Source organism: Scyliorhinus canicula, chromosome 27 (genome assembly GCF_902713615.1).
Source record: "Scyliorhinus canicula chromosome 27, sScyCan1.1, whole genome shotgun sequence".
NCBI lineage: Eukaryota > Metazoa > Chordata > Chondrichthyes > Carcharhiniformes > Scyliorhinidae > Scyliorhinus > Scyliorhinus canicula.
In genome coordinates, this window is record NC_052172.1 from 18,397,095 (window position 1) to 18,414,880 (window position 17,786).

A 17,786-nucleotide genomic window follows, 5' to 3' on the forward strand; every position below is an offset into this window, starting at 1 on the left:
ATGGATTGCAGTGGTTCACGAAGGCTGCCCACCACCACCTTCTGAAGAGCAATTAGGGATGGGCCATGAATCCTGGCCCAGCCAGAGACACCCACGTCTCTTAAATGAAGAGAAATAAATAAGCAAGAGGTGTGGGCGGGGGCCAGCGAATCACGCGCACGTGTTTTGGGGTTGCGAAAACTTAGGAAGATTCTGGGCGGGAGTGTTCGCGTTCTTAGCCAGGATATTGGAGGAGGAGGTGGACCCGGACCCTTTGGTGGGGATATTTGGGGTTTCAGAGAAGCCGGAGCTCATGGAGAGGAGGAAGGCCGATGTCGTGGCCTTCGCCTCTCTGATTGCACGGCGGCGAATTTTGCTGGAGTGGCGGTCGACATCGCCACCGGGGGTAGCAGCTTGGTTGGGTGACCTGTACGACTTGATTGCGGTTGGAGAAGATAAAGGATGAGTTAAGGGGCTCCTCAGGGGGGTTTGAGAAAAGATGGGGGATGTTTGTGACCGTGTTTGAGGAGCTGTTCATTGCGGGAGAGTGGGGAGGGGGGGGGGGCGCTGAGAAAGGGGGAAAAATTTGTACGGACTGTCTAGTTGATTGTTGGGAAGTATGTTTCCCGGGCTGTTTTTGTGTTGTAATCTGTTTTGATACATGTCTGTAATAAAATACATTTAAAAACAAATAAATAAATAAGCAATATCCATGATTTAAGAGAGTTTGCTGCAAGCCATTTTAAATATTGGCCTCAGAAAGGAAGTGTTGAGGGAAACACGCCACCATCTATTTCTGAAACACGTGAGGTTCTCCTTGAAGTACGGCAATGATTGCATTAAGGAGGTGGGCCAGTGGTGCAATGGACAACTTTGCCATTAATGATTTAGAGGAGCTGCCAATTGTTCAAGACGGCGACAACCCACCTATCACGATGTGGAGATGCCGGCGTTGGACTGGGGCGGGCACAGTAAGAAGTCTGACAACACCAGGTTAAAGTACAACAGGTTTGTTTCGAATCACTAGCTTTCGGAGCACTGCTCCTTCCTCAGGTGAATGAAGAGGTAGGTTCCAGAAACATATATATAGGCAAAATCCAATGAAGCACTACGATCCCAGTATCTCGCCAGGTGCTCAAAGATCTGCTGGTTGAGAATCGGCCAGTTCAGCCACACGAAGACTCAAGGCAGAAACTCATGAATCCCGTGTAGACGTCACCCCTGGCTTGAGGGACAGCCAACCAAACATTGGCCAGGGCTCCACCTCAGGGAGAACCCTCCCCCGCTCCTAGGGCGGACAAGGCTTTGGTTTAACATCTCATCTGAAACTAATGGCACCACTGGCAGTGCAGCCCTCCTTCAGTACTGCACTGGCAGTGCAGCCCCCCCTTCAGTACTGCACTGGCAGTGCAGCACTCCTTCAGTACTGCACTGGCAGTGCAGCCCCCCCTTCAGTACTGCACTGGCAGTGCAGCCCCCCCCTTCAGTACTGCACTGGCAGTGCAAGCCTGGGAACTATTTGCTCAGGTCTCCGAATCGGGCCTTGATCTCTCAACATTCTGACCCAGCAGGCCCCCTTAATGTTCTTGAAAGAGGACCGGGACAACTAGATGAAATAAGAGTTGATGAGATGTTGCACTGCGCTCATAAGTGACATCTTCAGGTTGGGCAGCACGGTGGCACAGTGGTTAGCACGGATGCCTCACAGTGCCAGGGACCCGGATTAGATTTGGGTGACTATCTGTGTGGAGTTTGGATGTTCTCCGCTTGGGCTTCCTCCGGATGGTCCGGTTTCCCCCCCAAGGCCCACAAGCTGTGGGGAGGTTAGGTAGATTGGCCATGTTCAATTGCTCCTTTTGTGCAGGTTAGGTTGGGTTACGGGGATAGGGCAGGGGAATGGGCCTAGGTGGGGGTACTCTTTTGGAGGGTCGGTGTTGACCCGATGGGCCAAATGGTCTCCTTTTGCACTGTAGGTATTGCATGGAAATAAAACCAACAAAAATAGCAGCGAGCAGGACAGCTGGGAACAATGAGTGCAACAAATCAGCTTCACTCCAATTACTAGATATTGTCAAAGTCGACTGCAATGAAAATTAACATTCATTTTTTTTTCCTCTTTAAATCCTTTTTTATTTTCTTTTTGGAAATAATTCAGCCATCAATGATTCATGCTCGCATTCCTGTTTTTAATGTCGGGAGCAGTCACCTCCACTGAGAAACCTTTCAAACGTGATTGCCTGCGGTAAAATTAAAATTCCACCATCTGTTCGCGAACAATTGCCCGTCAAGTTAAACTACCTGCCAGTTCCCAACGACAGCTGTACGGTGAGGAAGTCTGCCGAGCCTTAAAGCCACAGCCTTCAGGAGGAAATAGAGACGCAGGAACATTTGTGGGCAAGACAACCAACGATGATACCACATACCCGGGAATGGGTTTCAGAGGAACCTCGAGTTTAAAAAAAAATAAATTTAGAGTTCCCAATTCATTTTTTCCAATTAAGGGGCAGTTTAGCGTGGCCAATCCCCCTACCCTGCACATCTTTGGGTCGTGGGGGCGATACCCACGTAAACATGGGGAGAATGTGCAAACTCCACATGGACTGAGACCCGCGGCCGGGATCGAACCTGGGATCTCGGCGTCGTGAGGCAGCAGGGCTAGCCACTGCGCCACCGTGCTGCCCCGAGGAACTTAGAGTTAGGTAAAAGGTTGGGCGCCCGCAATCTAAGAGGGTATTCAGCCATGCCGCCTTGGCCATTGAATCGTGGATTTCGAACGGTCGACGCGGAGAGCTCGCTCGGCTACTCCCAGCCCAGGCAAGGTGGACAACTGCACAGGAACCCCGTCACTTGCAGAATCTTCTCCAAGTTACTCCCCTCCCTAATCGAGCAAGCCTGACTGCTCCTGGTTGGATATTCCTACCCAGTGCCATCCCGGGAATTCTGTCACAGGTGGTTTCAAGGAGGTGGTCGGGGCGGGGGGGGGGGGGGGGGGGGGGTGCGGTATCCTTTCGCGTTGGCTGTGGATGGAATGCCAGCCTGGCCCACGATACACCAGCCACTCCAGAGAGCACAGAACCAGCCAAGGTACAATTGCATTCTGTAATCGGGCGGCCATATTTAAGTGAACATTGTGTACTCTGCTACCTGTGAAATGTTCTGGCCCCCATGCTGGGTGCTTTGCGATGTGCTATGTCATTCTTGGGAGGCCGTGATGCTGAGAAGCTCACCCGCCTTCCCAAACTCTCCTGGTTTAGGCTCAACTTTCTACCAGCCACAAGGGGGAGTGGGGGAGCGGGGGGGCGGGGTGACACACCCCCCCCCCCCCCGATTAAAAATTCTCCTCCGAGGAGAAAAGGAAACAGAAAATGTCTCCAACCTGAGCAGTTTAAAGAGACGCTGCAGGATCGGTCTGCGAGGGCGGCTGTCCTTGGGTCAGGCCTCGACGCTAACTGTCTCGACAAGATGCCAACTTGGGAGCTCCCAGAGTTCCCCCGTCGCTGGAAAGTAATTGCCCCTCACTCGGTCTTGTTGAGATTCCTCTGGTGCTGGTTAGGTCCGATATACCGCAACGGGCTGTGGGAGGGCCGATCGATCACTTCTCGACCGAGGTACGGCTGGAGGACCTCTGGAACCCACACACTGCCATCCTGAAAGCCAACGACACGAGCATTGAACAGCAATTTCGGAATCGAAGCACAAGTTAAAAGCATCACCAGGATCAGTGGGATTTACCTTCAACTGGTTACATTCCAAGATAGCAATCAGAGTGCGAGGCACTGCACACGCAGTCCCATTAACCTGTGTTGAAGCAGAAGGAGAATTAGACAAGTGCATCATTTCCTTTCAGAAACACATGGTGCCCAGGCAAAATAGAAAAGACATAGGAGCAGAATTAGGCCATTCGGCCCATCGAGTCTGCTCCGCCATTCGATCATGGCTGATATGTTTCACATCCCCATTCTCCCCATAACCCCCGATCCCCTTATTAATCAAGAACCTATCTATCTCTGTCTTTTTTTTGTCCCCAATTAATTTTTTTCCAATTAAAGGGCAATTTAGACAATAGACAGTAGAACATTACAGCGCAGTACAGGCCCTTCAGCCCTCGACGTTGCGCCGACCTGTGAAACCCCTCTAAAGCCCATCTACACTATTCCCTTATCATCCATATGTTTATCCAATGACCATTTAAATGCCCTTAATGTTGGCGAGTCCACTACTGTTGCAGGCAGGGCATTCCACGCCCTTACTACTCTCTGAGTAAAGAACCTGCCTCGACATCTGTCCTATATCTATCTCCCCTCAATTTAAAGCTTTGTCCCCTCGTGCTAGCCATCACCAATTTAGCGTGCTCAATCCACCTAACCTGCACATCTTTGTGGGGGCGAAACCCACGCAAACACGGGGGGAATGTGCAAACTCCACACGGACAGTGACCCAGAGCCGGGATCGAACCTGGGACCTCGGCGCCGTGAGGCAGCAGTGCTAACCCACTGCGCCACCGTGCTGCCTCATACACCATCTCAGTGCTGCTGTGGTCAGTGTCTTCCTTAATTCATCTAACCTTCTCCTGTTCCAAATACACCTTCCAACATGCTGTGCCCCTCGCCCCCATATCCCTCACTGCACTGAAGGTGCAAATACTCAAGATGCATTTTCCCCACATCAGAGGAGTTATATAAATGCAGGTTATTGTTGTTGGGAGTTCCTATCTCTGGATCTATCTTTCCAGAATTTTTTGTTTTTATAAATATTTTTATTCTTTTTCACATTTTCCCCCAAATTTACACCCAACAATAAACAATAATCAGTAACGAATGTAATGTCAATCCCCAAATCAATAACAACGATCCCATGCTCCCACCAAACCCCCAAACATTAGCTTGCATGTTAACATTAACAAATGGCAAAAATCCGAAATCACCCCTAGTCACCATTAACACGAGGGGCTGGTTTAGCACAGTGGGCTAAACAGCTGGCTTGTAATGCAGAACAAGGCCAGCAGCGCGGGTTCAATTCCCGCACCGGCCTCCCCGAACAGGCGCCGGAATGTGGCGACTAGGGGTGTTTCACAGTAACTTCATTGAAGCCGACGTGTGATAATAAGCGATTATTATTAACACATAGTGCCCCTCCCCCAACCCTCCCAGCTCCCCCCTCCTGATGTTCCATGTAATCCAATTCTCGAAAGTGCAGAATGAATAACGCACATGAATTATGGAACCCCTCCATCCGTCCCTCAGTTTAAATTTGACCTTCTCAAGAATCAAGAATTCCAGCAGGTTCCCCCCGCACCCCGCCAGGACACAGGGTGGAGATCTCTCCACCCCAACAGGATCCGCGATGAACGAGGTTCCAGGACCTGTAACAAAGCGCGCCTCGTCTCTCTTTCGCTCTCAGATGTCTTGTGTCGCAACAGTAGTTACACATCGAAAGTACTTCACTGCTCGGGAAGCTTTGGGATGTCCTGTAGTCGGCGAAAGGCGCTACGCCAATGCAATTTCTTTCATTCCGGGGACGGATGAGACCAAACGGATCCTCATCTCAAGCAAGCTGGTGACTGCCGTATATACTCGTGGAAAAAAAAACGCGTTTGTCAGGCTAAATTTCTAGCCAAAAAGTAGGGGGTCGACTTTCACACGAGTGATATTCGAGGGGTTAAATTCCACCCTTCACGGTCGTCACCGAGTTGTCAGGTTGGAGACTGTTCCTGTCAACCCTGCCCCAGCGCAAAAGGAGCCAAACATTCTCCAAAAGGAGAGAATTTTTATTCACAAATAAATAAATAACCTCCATGAAGACAGATGTCAATTTGTGAACACTAAATTCGTCAAAAGCTAAAGCCATACACACAATTTCTGATAATTTCATTTCTTCTTCATGGTCAGTTGTCTTCACTAACCTGCTCTCCAACGTCGCTCTCTGACCTACTGGCACGTTAAAACATGGTCGAATTGATGGGACTCTCACCCGTCAACCCAATACGGGTCAATCTGCACCCTTTCTTCTGCCGACGTTTGATTATAAGCCGCAGAGGGTTGATAGCCCCATCCCCAGCCTCTGCCGGGAGAGCTGTGAAATCCACGCGCCTTTGGTCGCTGTACAAAGTGGTTTTGTCTTCATAAACCCGGCACACCCTCCGGGCCTGTCTTTGCCGAATTATCTTGCCTGCTCCGGGGCGGAGATTTAGACATTTCCACGAGAAACCGAGAGTCTGTTCTGCCGATTTTTATTTTTTCGCATTTTTGCGACGGCGGGCACGCACGTCTTTATCTGCATATTTAACTCTCGGGGGCCTGTCCAAGCTGCGCAGAGGGGTTCCTCTGATCGCTAACCTTCTTCTCCATCACCTTGAACTCGCGGGCGGCTGCGCAATTACTTGCCCGTCTGCCGTCTCAAAGTTTGAACTAGGCCGTGTCTCTGCCGTTGCTGCTTGGTGTCACATTGCCACATTGGAGGGCAGGATTGGCAGGAACGCAGAGGGCACCAGTGAGGTGGTAGCTTTGAGATAATGTGTTGACCCGCAGGGACATGAGGAGCTGAACAGTTGTCTAATAAGGTGCGTTATTCTACGATTCTATCAACGAGCAGATTGGCACCGGGGCGAGTTTGACTTCAGTGGTGTGCAGGCAACCAGCACAAAGAGTTTGGATTTTGTGGCCAAATGTCAGGGATCAACATTTACGCAGGATCGACCATTGCCCAAGTTTTGTTTTATAAATTTAGAGTACCCAATTCATTTTTTTTCTCACCCAATTAAGGGGCAATTTAGCGTGGCCAATCCACCTATCCTGCACATCTTTTGGGTTGTGGGGGCGAAACCCACGAAAACACGGGGCGAATGTGCAAACTCCACACGGACAGTGACCCAGAGCCGGGATTGAACCTGGGACCTCGGCGTCTTGAGGAAGCAGTGCTAACCCACTGCGCCACCGTGCTGCCCCTGGCCATTACCCAAGTTAAGCATGGCTTTACCTAGAGTCTAGAAAATCGCAGGTTGATCAAATCGAGGCGTTTCAAATGCTAATTTGAAATCGGGGAGGTGGCGGCGAAGTGGAATTGTAACTGAACTCGTAATTCAGAGACCCAGGATCAGGTGGTGAAATTTGAATTGCCCTTGAGAAGTCTAATAATGACCGTGAAACCACTGTCAGCTGTTGTGAAGGCCCATCTGGTTCACTAATGCCCTTTTGGGAAGGAAATCTGCCGTTCTTACCCGGTCTGTCCTACATGCGACTCCAGATCCACAGCATTGGGGGGGTGACTCTTAAATGCCCCTCTGAAATGGTTGAGCGAGACACTCAGTTCAAGGGGCAATTAGGGATGGGCAACAAATGCAAACCCAGCCCAGCGACGCCCACATCCCACGAATGAGTAAAGGAAACAGGATGAACGGCTAAAAGATAGAGCTGGCCATTCTACTTACAGTGTGAGAGTATTTTAAACGATCATCTTCCTCATAGTACATGATATTCAACCTTCTGCTTTGGTAATCCGTGCAGTTGGACGCGCTTGAAAGCTTGAAAAGGGGGAAATAAAATTACTACCGTGTGTTTTATCGAAATAAAAAGAGAGAGCTAAATGCAACACAGGAGTGGAAATTAAGTCTCATATTTCAGAAAATGTTAAGATGAGATAAAACCCCCACTGCTGCAATGTACCAAGTCTCCAATTAAGCACCTTGCAAGCCCACCCGCTACTTCCTAGGAGGCAGCACCGGCCCTAGGGTTGCTGGCGCCCCGGGCAAGCTGAACTTCGGCGCCCTTGGTTGGGGGGGGGGGGGGGGGGGGGGTGGGGGGGGGGGGGGGGGGGGGGGGGGGGGGGGGACCGTGGGGGCGGACGGGGAGGGGGCGGACGGACCGAGGGGGCGCCGCCCTGGGGGAGGGCGGCCAGCCCTGGGGGAGGGCCGCCACCGCGCATGCGCTGGTTGGCACCGGCCCAACTGCGCATGCGCGGGACCCGAGTCTGGCACCCCCTAGCACATGGCGCCCCGGGCGACTGCCTGAGTTGCCGGTGCCTTGAGCCGGCCCTGCTAGGAGGGCAAGAGCAGCAGATACATCATCACCTGAAAACTCCCCTCTGGGTCACCCACCCCCCCGACTCGGAAATATAATCGGCCGTTTCTTCACTGTCGCTGGGTCGAAATCCTGGAGCTCCCTCCCTAACAGCACGGTGGGTGCACCTACACCGCAGGGACTGCGGCGGTTCGTTCAGTGACTCATCACCACCTCCTCAAGGGGCAATTAGGAATGGGCAACAAATGCTGACGTCCCCATTAATGCTGAGGTCCCAGGGAGGTTCGTCTTTCTTCAATTGAATTTACAACAAGGCGGGAAACACTTCAGAATAAAAAGGCCTCATCGCAACGTCGGAAATATGAAATTTTCCAATGAAAGATAAACCGTAGAATGTTACTTCCCATTACACCAGGCCAGGAGGGCAGCCTGCCAATTTAACGGCGAGTGATAACAGACCCATAAACAAAGCAAGGAGAATAAATTTAACATATAATGTCACGCTCTTGAATTCATTGCCCATGGGGAAGCAGACTTCCACAAGGAAATTGGATAGATGCTTGAAGGGAAAACGCTTGCAGGGCTGTGGGGAAAGAGCTCTTTCGAAGAGCCACAGCTGGCTCGATGGGCTGAATGGCCGCCTTGTGTATCAATCAACGAACAGAAGCAACTTAGGTGACAGCAAAGCAAATTTTAAGCTGAAGTGGATGCTGTCCTCGGACAATGCAAAGGGTGGTCATAATCTACAACCCAGGTAGCAGCGATGTAAATGGTTCAGATACGCACAGGTTGGTCCGCCTGACTTAAGGAAGGATATACTCGCTTTGGAAGCAGTTCAGACCTGGTACATTTGGCTGATTCCGGGGACAAAGGGGGTTTTTGTCTTATGAGGGGCAGGTTGGGCCTGTGCTCATTGGGGTTTAGAAGAATCAGAGGCGATCTTATTGAAAGACGGAAAATTCTGAGGCTCAACAGGGCGGATGCTGAGGATGTCGCCTCTCGTGGGGGAACCTAGAGCCTGGGGGGGGGGGGGGGGGGCACAGTTTAAAGATAGGGGGGAGTCTCCCATTTCAGATGGAGATGGTGAGAAATTCCTTCTCTCGGGGGTCGTTAGTCCTGTGGAACTCTCTTCCAGAGAGCAGTGGGGTCTGGGTCAGCAAACACGTGCATGGTTGAGTTAGTTAGGCTTTTAATCGACAAGGGAGTCTAAGGTTATGGGGGACAGGCGAGAAAGGGGGGGGGGGGGGGGGGGGTTGAGGCCACAACCAGATCAACCAAGATCATATTGAATGGCGGAGCAGGCTCGAGGGGCTGAATGGTCCACTCCTGCTTTCAGAAGACTTTTGACAAAGTCCCCCCCGTAAGACATTAGGCTGTAAAGTTAAAGCGCATGTGATTGGGGGTGGTGCATTGACATGGATAGAAAACTGGACTGGTTGACAGACAGGAAACAAAGTAGGAATTAAAGGGTCTTTTCCCAAATGGCAGGCAGTGACTAGTGGGGTATGTGGTGATATGCATCACTGTAAATACACAAGGGGTTAATGTAAATACACTATGACTAAGTAAACGCTAGAGGGAGCACCAGAGAAATCATGACATGCAGACATACAGCTGATGAACACATAGAATAGGACACGACCAATGGGCAGTCAACATACCCACAGGTGACACTACCACAAGGGGGCATTACACAACCCATATAAAAGGACAGGGCACACATGCTCTGTCTCTTTCACAGGCGACACTTAGAGAGTAGGACAGGGGCAGATCAGAAGCATCACACCCACCACGTGGCTTAGAGCAGACTGGTTAGTTAGACTGAGTTACTATAGCAAGATTAGCAGGAGAGTCAAACTCATAGAGAACTGTGCTAATGGTTCAATAAATCACATTGACCTTACTTCAAAGCCTGGAGTATCTTTTGGTCAAAGCTGCATTGAGTTGCAGCCTGTGTTATCCCAGAGTACATAACACAACAGGGTACAGCAGGGTTCAGTGCTGGGACCCCAGCTATTCACAATATATATCTATGAATGATTTAGAAGAGTGAACAAAATGTAATATCTCCAAATTTACAGAATGCACAAAGCTGGGTGGGAGGGTGAGCTGTGAGGAGGATGCAGAGATCCTTCAGTGTGATTTAGACAAGTTGGGTGAATGGGCAAATGAATGGCGGGTGCATTATAATTTTGATAAATGCGAGGTTATCCACGGTGGGTGCAAAAACGGGAAGGCAGATTATTATCCGAATGGTCGTAAGTTAGGAGAGGGGGATGTGCAATGAGACCTGGGTATCCTCGTACAGCAGTCGCGGAAGGTAAGCATGCAGGAGCAGCAGGCGGTAAAGGATGGAAATGGTAAGTTGGCCTTCATTGCGAGAGGATTCGAGTACAGGAGCAGGGATGTGTTGCTGCAATTATACAGGGCCTTGGTGAAGCCACTCCTGGAGTACTGTGTGCAGTTTTAGTCTCCTTATCTGAGGGAGGATGTTCTTGCTATAGAGCGAGTGCAGAGAAGGTTTACCAGGCTGATTCCTGGGATGGCGGGACTGATGTATGAGGAGAGATTGAATCAATTAGGATTGTATTTGTTGGAGTTCAATAGAATGAAGGGGGGGGGGGAATCTCACAGAAACCTGTAAAATTCTAACAGGACTGGACAGGGTCATAGAACATAGAACAGTACAGCACAGAACAGGCCCTTCGGCCCTCGATGTTGTGCCAAGCAATGATCACCCTACTCAAACCCACGTATCCACCCTATACCCGTAACCCAACAACCCCCCCCCCCCCCCCCCCCCCCCCCTCAACCGTACTTTTTTTTTAGGACACTACGGGCAATTTATCACGGCCAATCCACCTAACCCGCACATCTTTGGACTGTGGGAGGAAACCGGAGCACCCGGAGGGAAACCCACGCACACACGGGGAGGACGTGCAGACTCCGCACAGACAGTGACCCAGAAGGGAATCAAACCTGGGACCCTGGAGCTGTGAAGCATTTATGCTAACCACCATGCTACCGTGCTGCCCCAAATGGTCGATGCAGGAAGGATGTTCCCGATGGTGGGGGGTGGCCAGAACCAGGGGTCACAGTCTGAGGATACGGGGTAGACCATTTAGGACAGAGATGAGGAGAAATTTCTTCACCCAGAGAGTGGTCGGCCTGTGGAATTTGCCGTCACAGAAAGCAGTTGCGGCCTAAACACTGGATGTTTACAAGAAGCAGTTAGATATAGCACTTGGGGTGACGGGAATCAAAGATATCGGGGGGGGGGGGGGGGGGGGGGGGGGGGGTTAGGCGGGATTAGGCAATTGAGTTGGATGATCAGCCATGATCATACTGAATGGCGGGAGCAGGTTCGAAGGGCTGAATGGCAGGGAGCTAGGTGCATGGGTAGGGAGATGGGACAAGAGCCATGTGGGAAAATGACTTCCTCTCCTTGACTATTTGTGCGTTTTACAGTGGAATGAGGGGCTGAAAATTATGCTTTTTATTCCTTCACGGGATAAAGGGGCCTCTAGCATTTATTATCGACCCCCAAGAGTCCCCGGGAAGGTGGTGCTGAAGCGCGGTGTGGTGTGGTCAGTGTGGTGTCGGTGCACCCGGGGTGCTGCTTCGAAGCTGTTCGGGGGAATGACCATCACTGAATGATTTGGCACAGAAGGAGTCCATTCAGCCCGTTGTACCTGAGCTCTCACTTCAAAAGTGCTATCCAATTAGCCCCAACCCCATTGCACATTCCCTGCAAATTTATTTTCTTCCATCCACCTGCCTTGCAAATCTTTGGGTTGTGGGGGCGAAACCCACGCAGACACGGGGAGAATGTGCAAACTCCACACGGACAGTGACCCAGAGCCGGGATCGAACTCGGGACCTCGGCGCCGTGAGGCAGCAGTGCTAACCAATGCGCCACCCAGAATTTCTCCCTTTCGAGTATTTATCCAACTCCTGTTAGAAAACTATTACTGAACCTGATTCCACCAGCCTTTCGGGCAGTGCGTCAGTCACACTCCATCTATATTCACAGGCTGAAGAGCTGACCATGGAGAACCTTCAACACTCAACTGCACAGCACAGCAAAGCACGTTCATACATTGCTCTTCAGGCTGAGAGCAGACAGTCTAAATGCTGTACAGAGTTGTCCAAGTGGCTGTTAACCTGTCTTGTGAGTTATTTGTGAAGTTGGAACATACTTAACAGTGAATCCATCAACGTACCTCTCCATAATTACCCCTTCCAGGCATCCATGCTTCAATGTCGAACTTGCGATAAGCTGGCAGGCCAAGTTCCTGGGTCGGCATATCCAGCACCCTGCCAAAAACACCCAGATATATTAGCAACGCTGTGACACAAAGGGTCAATGGTGCCGAGGGAGGGCCGGATGGAAAATAGATAAACATCAAGCTGGGGGGGGGGGGGGGGGGGGGGGGCAGATAAGCAGGTCTTTATACAGAGAATGCCCGGCAGTGGAACAGAGTCACCAGGGAGCCAGGGTTACGTCCAGGGCACCTGGATCATTTGGAAAATAAAAAATATCTTTAGACTGTGGGAGGAAACCGGAACACCCGGAGGAAACCCACGCAGACACGGGGAGAACGTGCAGACTCCACACAGTCACCCAAGGCCGGAATTGAACCCGGGTCCCTGGAGCTGTGAGACAGCAGTGCTAATCACTGGTGCCACAGAAAACCAGGACTTATTTCCCCAAAAGGCTAAGTGTCAGCACGGAGATTGCCAGCCATGGTCTAACTGATTAGCAGAACATGCTCGAGGAGTTGAATGGCCACTTCCTACCCCTATTTTCTTATTTTAAGAACGTTAATGCTCTTCACTTCTCTTCAGAGGATGTTGGCTCCTCACTGGAATAAAACTCTCCATTACCTCGTTCAATGGTTTCTTCCTACTTCGGAGCATTGAAAGGACATCTCAGACAAGTCCAATGCTGTCGTAATCTGTAACCTGCCACCCAAGCCAAGCTGCTGTTTGGTTGGGACTTACTGGACGGCAAGAAACCCAGCTCAAGGGGCGCAGTGGTTAGCCCTGCTGCCTCGCGGCACCGAGGTCCCAGGTTCGATCCCGGGTCACTGTCCGTGTGGAGTTTGCACATTCTCCCCGTGTCTGCGTGGGTTTCACCCCCACAACCCAAAGATGTGCAGGGTAGGTGGATTGGCCACGCTAAACTGCCCCTTATTTCGAAAAGAATTAGGTACCTAAATTTACCAGAACAAAGTATCCCAGCTCATCCGGGAAGGTAAAAGGACTTGAATTTATTTAGCATCTTTCTGGATTCCTGAAGCACTTCACAGCCAGCGATATACTTCGCTGACATGTTCCAGGAGTGAGGAAAGCAATCGGAGTAGCGGTACCGGAAAGGAAAAGTAATCGCCAGCGGAGAAATGAAATAAACAGACTGCGCTCCTTCAAACGTGTTGGACGATAAGCCAGCTCTCAATCTCACTTGTAGTGGAGTCCGAGGTCAGAGAAGATCTCCTTCTGTAGCATCACAAACTCGTCCAGGAGCTCCGTGCTCTCGGCCCCAGTCTCTACAGCGGTCACCCCAAACATCTCAACCTTGGAACAGAACAGAAGCAAGCTGTTAGAACTGACCACTGGGGAGCAAGGCCTCACTTATTCAACGTGTACCTCTTGTTAACTTATGATGACAGGGATACGATGGGGGAGGGGTCGAGGTAGGGTGTTCTGTCGAAAGGTCGGGGCAGACACAAATGGCTGATTGGCCTCCTTATGCACTGTGGGGATTCCATGAACAGCATGTTGCCGGGCTACAGGGTAGAGTGGCGGAATGGGATGGGCAGCACGGTAGCATTGTGGATAGCACAATCGCTTCACAGCTCCAGGGTCCCAGGTTCGATTCCCGGCTTGGGTCACTGTCTGTGCGGAGTCTGCACATCCTCCCCGTGTCTGCGTGAGTTTCCTCCGGGTGCTCCGGTTTCCTCCCACAGTCCAAAGATGTGTAGGTTAGGTGGATTGGCCGTGATAAATTGCCCTTAGTGTCCAAAAATTGCCCTTAGTGTTGGGTGGGGTTACTGGGTTATGGGGATAGGGTGGAGGCGTTAACCTTGGGCAGGGTGCTCTTTCCAGGAGCCGGTGGAAACTCGATGGGCCGAATGGCCTCCTTCTGCACTGTAAATTCTATGAAATGACTCTCTCTGTACAGAGAGCCAGTATGGTCTCAATGGGCCAAATGGTCTCCGTGTCGTAATGATTCTGTGATCTCCCATCTCTGCGACCTCTATCAACAAGACAAAGGGGAGGGCAGCATGGTGGCGCAGTGGGTTAGCACTGCGGCCTCACGGCGCTGAGGTCCCAGGTTCGATCCCGGCTCTGGGTCACTGTCCGTGTGGAGTTTGCACATTCTCCCCGTGTTTGCGTGGGTTTCGCCCCCACAACCCAAAATGTGCAGAGTAGGTGGATTGGTCACTCTAAATTGCCCCTTAATTGGAAAAATGATTGGGTACACTAAATTTATTTTAAAAAAAACAAGACAAAGGGGACGCCCTCCTCTCCAGGTTCTCCACCGAGGCAGTCACAATGTCCTGACCAGGGAGCATTTCCTCATCGTCAGTGGGTCAGGAAGCTGGAAGTTCCCCCACCTAACAGCACCGTGGGAGCACCCTCACCACACACACTGCAGAGGCGCCAGATGAAGACTCAGACAAGGATATATGGATCGGTAATCCCCCCGCCCTAAAAATCTAGCAGGATAAAGGGTGCGCTACCTTAGTGAAATGGTGAACTCTGTACAATCCCCAGGCCTCCCTGCCTGTGTCCGTCTCTGTTCTATAACACGTGCTGCAACACACCATCCTGGAAGAGAAAGACCAACAGCGTGACCTCCATCGCCCCAGTAACATCCAACAATAACATGCATTGATATAGAAACCTTCAATACAGTGAAGAATCTCAAGGTGTTTCATAGGAGCGCAACCAAACACAATAGAACACCGAGGCGCACAAGGAAATATTAGGCCAGGTAGCTGAAAGCTTGGTCAAAGAGGTTAGTTTTAAGGAGAGGCTTAAAGGAGAAGAGAGAAGGAGAGGGAGAGAAAGAAGGAGAGGGAGAGAGAGGAGAGGGAGAGAGAGGAGAGGGAGAGAGAGAGAAGGACAGGGAGAGAGAGGAGAGGGAGAGAGAGAAGGGGAGGGAGAGAGAAGGGGAGGGAGAGAGAGGAGAGGGAGAGAGAGGAGAGGGAGAGAGAGAGAAGGGGAGGGAGAGAGAGAAGGACAGGGAGAGAGAGGAGAGGGAGAGAGAGAGGAGAGGGAGAGAGAGAAGGGGAGGGAGAGAGAGAAGGGGAGGGAGAGAGAAGGGGAGGGAGAGAGAAGGGGAGGGAGAGAGAGGAGAGGGAGAGAGAGGAGAGGGAGAGAGAGAGAGGGAGAGGGAGGGAGAAAGAGAAAGGGGGAAGAGAGAGGGAGAGAGAGGGAGAGACAGAAAGGAGAGAGAGACAGAGAGGAGAGAGACAGAGAGGAGAGAGACAGAAAGGAGAGAGACAGAAAGGAGAGAGACAGAAAGGAGAGAGACAGAAAGGAGAGAGACAGAAAGGAGAGAGACAGAAAGGAGAGAGACAGAAAAGAGAGAGACAGAAAGGAGAGAGACAGAAAGGAGAGAGACAGAAAGGAGAGAGACAGAAAGGAGAGAGACAGAAAGGAGAGAGACAGAAAGGAGAGAGACAGAAAGGAGAGAGACAGAAAGGAGAGAGACAGAAAGGAGAGAGACAGAAAGGAGAGAGACAGAAAGGAGAGAGACAGAAAGGAGAGAGACAGAAAGGAGAGAGACAGAAAGGAGAGAGACAGAAAGGAGAGAGACAGAAAGGAGAGAGACAGAAAGGAGAGAGACAGAAAGGAGAGAGACAGAAAGGAGAGAGACAGAAAGGAGAGAGACAGAAAGGAGAGAGACAGAAAGGAGAGAGACAGAAAGGAGAGAGACAGAAAGGAGAGAGACAGAAAGGAGAGAGACAGAAAGGAGAGAGGCAGAAAGGAGAGAGGCAGAAAGGAGAGAGACAGAAAGGAGAGAGACAGAAAGGAGAGAGACAGAAAGGAGAGAGACAGAAAGGAGAGAGACAGAAAGGAGAGAGACAGAAAGGAGAGAGACAGAAAGGAGAGAGACAGAAAGGAGAGAGACAGAAAGGAGAGAGACAGAAAGGAGAGAGACAGAAAGGAGAGAGACAGAAAGGAGAGAGACAGAAAGGAGAGAGACAGAAAGGAGAGAGACAGAAAGGAGAGAGACAGAAAGGAGAGAGACAGAAGGAAGGAGAGAGAGAAGGAAGGAGAGAAAGAAGGAAGGAGAGAAAGAAGGAAGGAGAGAAAGAAGGAAGGAGAGAGAGAAGGAAGGAGAGAGAGAAGGAAGGAGAGAGAAGAAATGTCAGGAGGGAGTTCCAGAGCTTGGGGTCGAAACGGCTGTAGGTCCAGACGCTAATGGTGAAGCGTTGGAAATCGGGAATGCCAAGAGGCCAGAGTGGGAGTAACTGAGACGTCTCGGTGAGCTGCAAGCCTCCAGAAATGGGGAAAGGCAGGGGCTCTCTCAGCTGGAGGGAGATGTTGGGTGAAAACAGTTGAGAGAGCTGCCCATATAATTATCTTTATTGTCACAAGTAGGCTTACATGAACACTGCAATGAAGTTACTGTGAAAAGTCCCTAGTCGCCACATTCCGGCGCCTGTTCGGGTACACAGAGGGAGAATTCAGAATGTCCAATTCACCTAACAGCACGTCTTTCGGGACTTGTGGGAGGAAACCGGAGCACCCGGAGGAAATCCACGCAGACGCAGGGAGAATGTGCAGACTCTGCACAGACAGTGACCCAAGCCGGGAATCGAACCTGGGACCCTGGCACTGTGAAGCAACAGTGCTAACCACTGTGCCACCTGTGCGTTGAAAGGTAGGGGTAGAGGACCATCTGGGGCTAAAGCACACATCGCAAAGAGATGAGGGGAGAAAGTGGAAGCTAAATGTTACATGACGAGCTTCGAAATGGCTCAAAGCCACTCGGCACGGACGGCAAACTGGGATGTTAGTGGAGAAGAGAAGGATGGCGCAACACTTTCCATTCTCGCCCAGCGCTCCTCAATAATTAATTTACCTTACGGGCAGATCCTGCAGGTTCACAGCGTGATCCATGAAGTAACCTGGAAAACAAGACCGTCTTTCAACAGGAAAACAATTCCAAGTGACAAATTATTCACAGCACGGAGAGAGGGAGGGAGTTTGGTTCAACGGATCCAACCTCAGGCCTCCTCTTGGCCATGCACCATGTGGGTTGCCCCCTTGTGGTAGTGTCACCTCTGCGTGTCTTGACTGTCCATTGGTCGTGTCCTATTCTATGTGTTCATTGGCTGTATGTCTTCACATCATAACATCTCCGGTGCTCCCTCTAGTGTTTACTTAGTTGTAGTGTACCTGCATTAACCCCTCGTGTATTTACAGTGATGCACTTCACCACAGCCTCGACCATCACTATCCATAGCTCCAGATTACAACAGGCAGGTAAAGAGATTCCCCGAGTGAATTGTACACATCCCCGCCGCCATCTTCACAGTTATACCCCCGAATTACATCAAGCTCGAGTACAAATGGCCAAGTTACACAGTCCTCCTCACAGCGCTGTCCCTGTTTAGGTGGAGTTGTGACTAATGGCACAACTGGTCTTCCCAGTTTGCCCCCCCCCCGGCTCTCTGCCCTGCGTTACACAGCTCTGCATCACCCTGTAACCAAGCACGCACACTTCAATCCGCTCCAACCTCAAAGCCTTCTTGTCGCCTACATTTTCCCGAT

The 17,786-nt window shown here is 51.0% G+C and overlaps 1 protein-coding gene across 3 annotated transcripts in view; it reads right to left on the minus strand.

Annotated features, from left to right (window-relative positions):
- Positions 1–3,354: 3,354 nt before the first annotated feature.
- The window catches only part of sars2 (seryl-tRNA synthetase 2, mitochondrial), a 34,733-nt gene continuing 20,301 nt past the window's right edge, over positions 3,355–17,786 (minus strand). For all 3 annotated transcript variants that reach the window (XM_038786161.1, XM_038786160.1, XM_038786162.1), the window contains exons 10-16: positions 17,095–17,140; positions 14,741–14,828; positions 13,459–13,571; positions 12,218–12,311; positions 7,406–7,498; positions 3,712–3,777; positions 3,355–3,626 (exon numbers count right to left, since the gene is read on the minus strand). In XM_038786161.1, the coding sequence (XP_038642089.1) occupies positions 3,495–3,626; positions 3,712–3,777; positions 7,406–7,498; positions 12,218–12,311; positions 13,459–13,571; positions 14,741–14,828; positions 17,095–17,140 (632 nt within the window). In that variant the 3' untranslated portion in view covers positions 3,355–3,494. The remainder of the gene's footprint in view (positions 3,627–3,711; positions 3,778–7,405; positions 7,499–12,217; positions 12,312–13,458; positions 13,572–14,740; positions 14,829–17,094; positions 17,141–17,786) is intronic.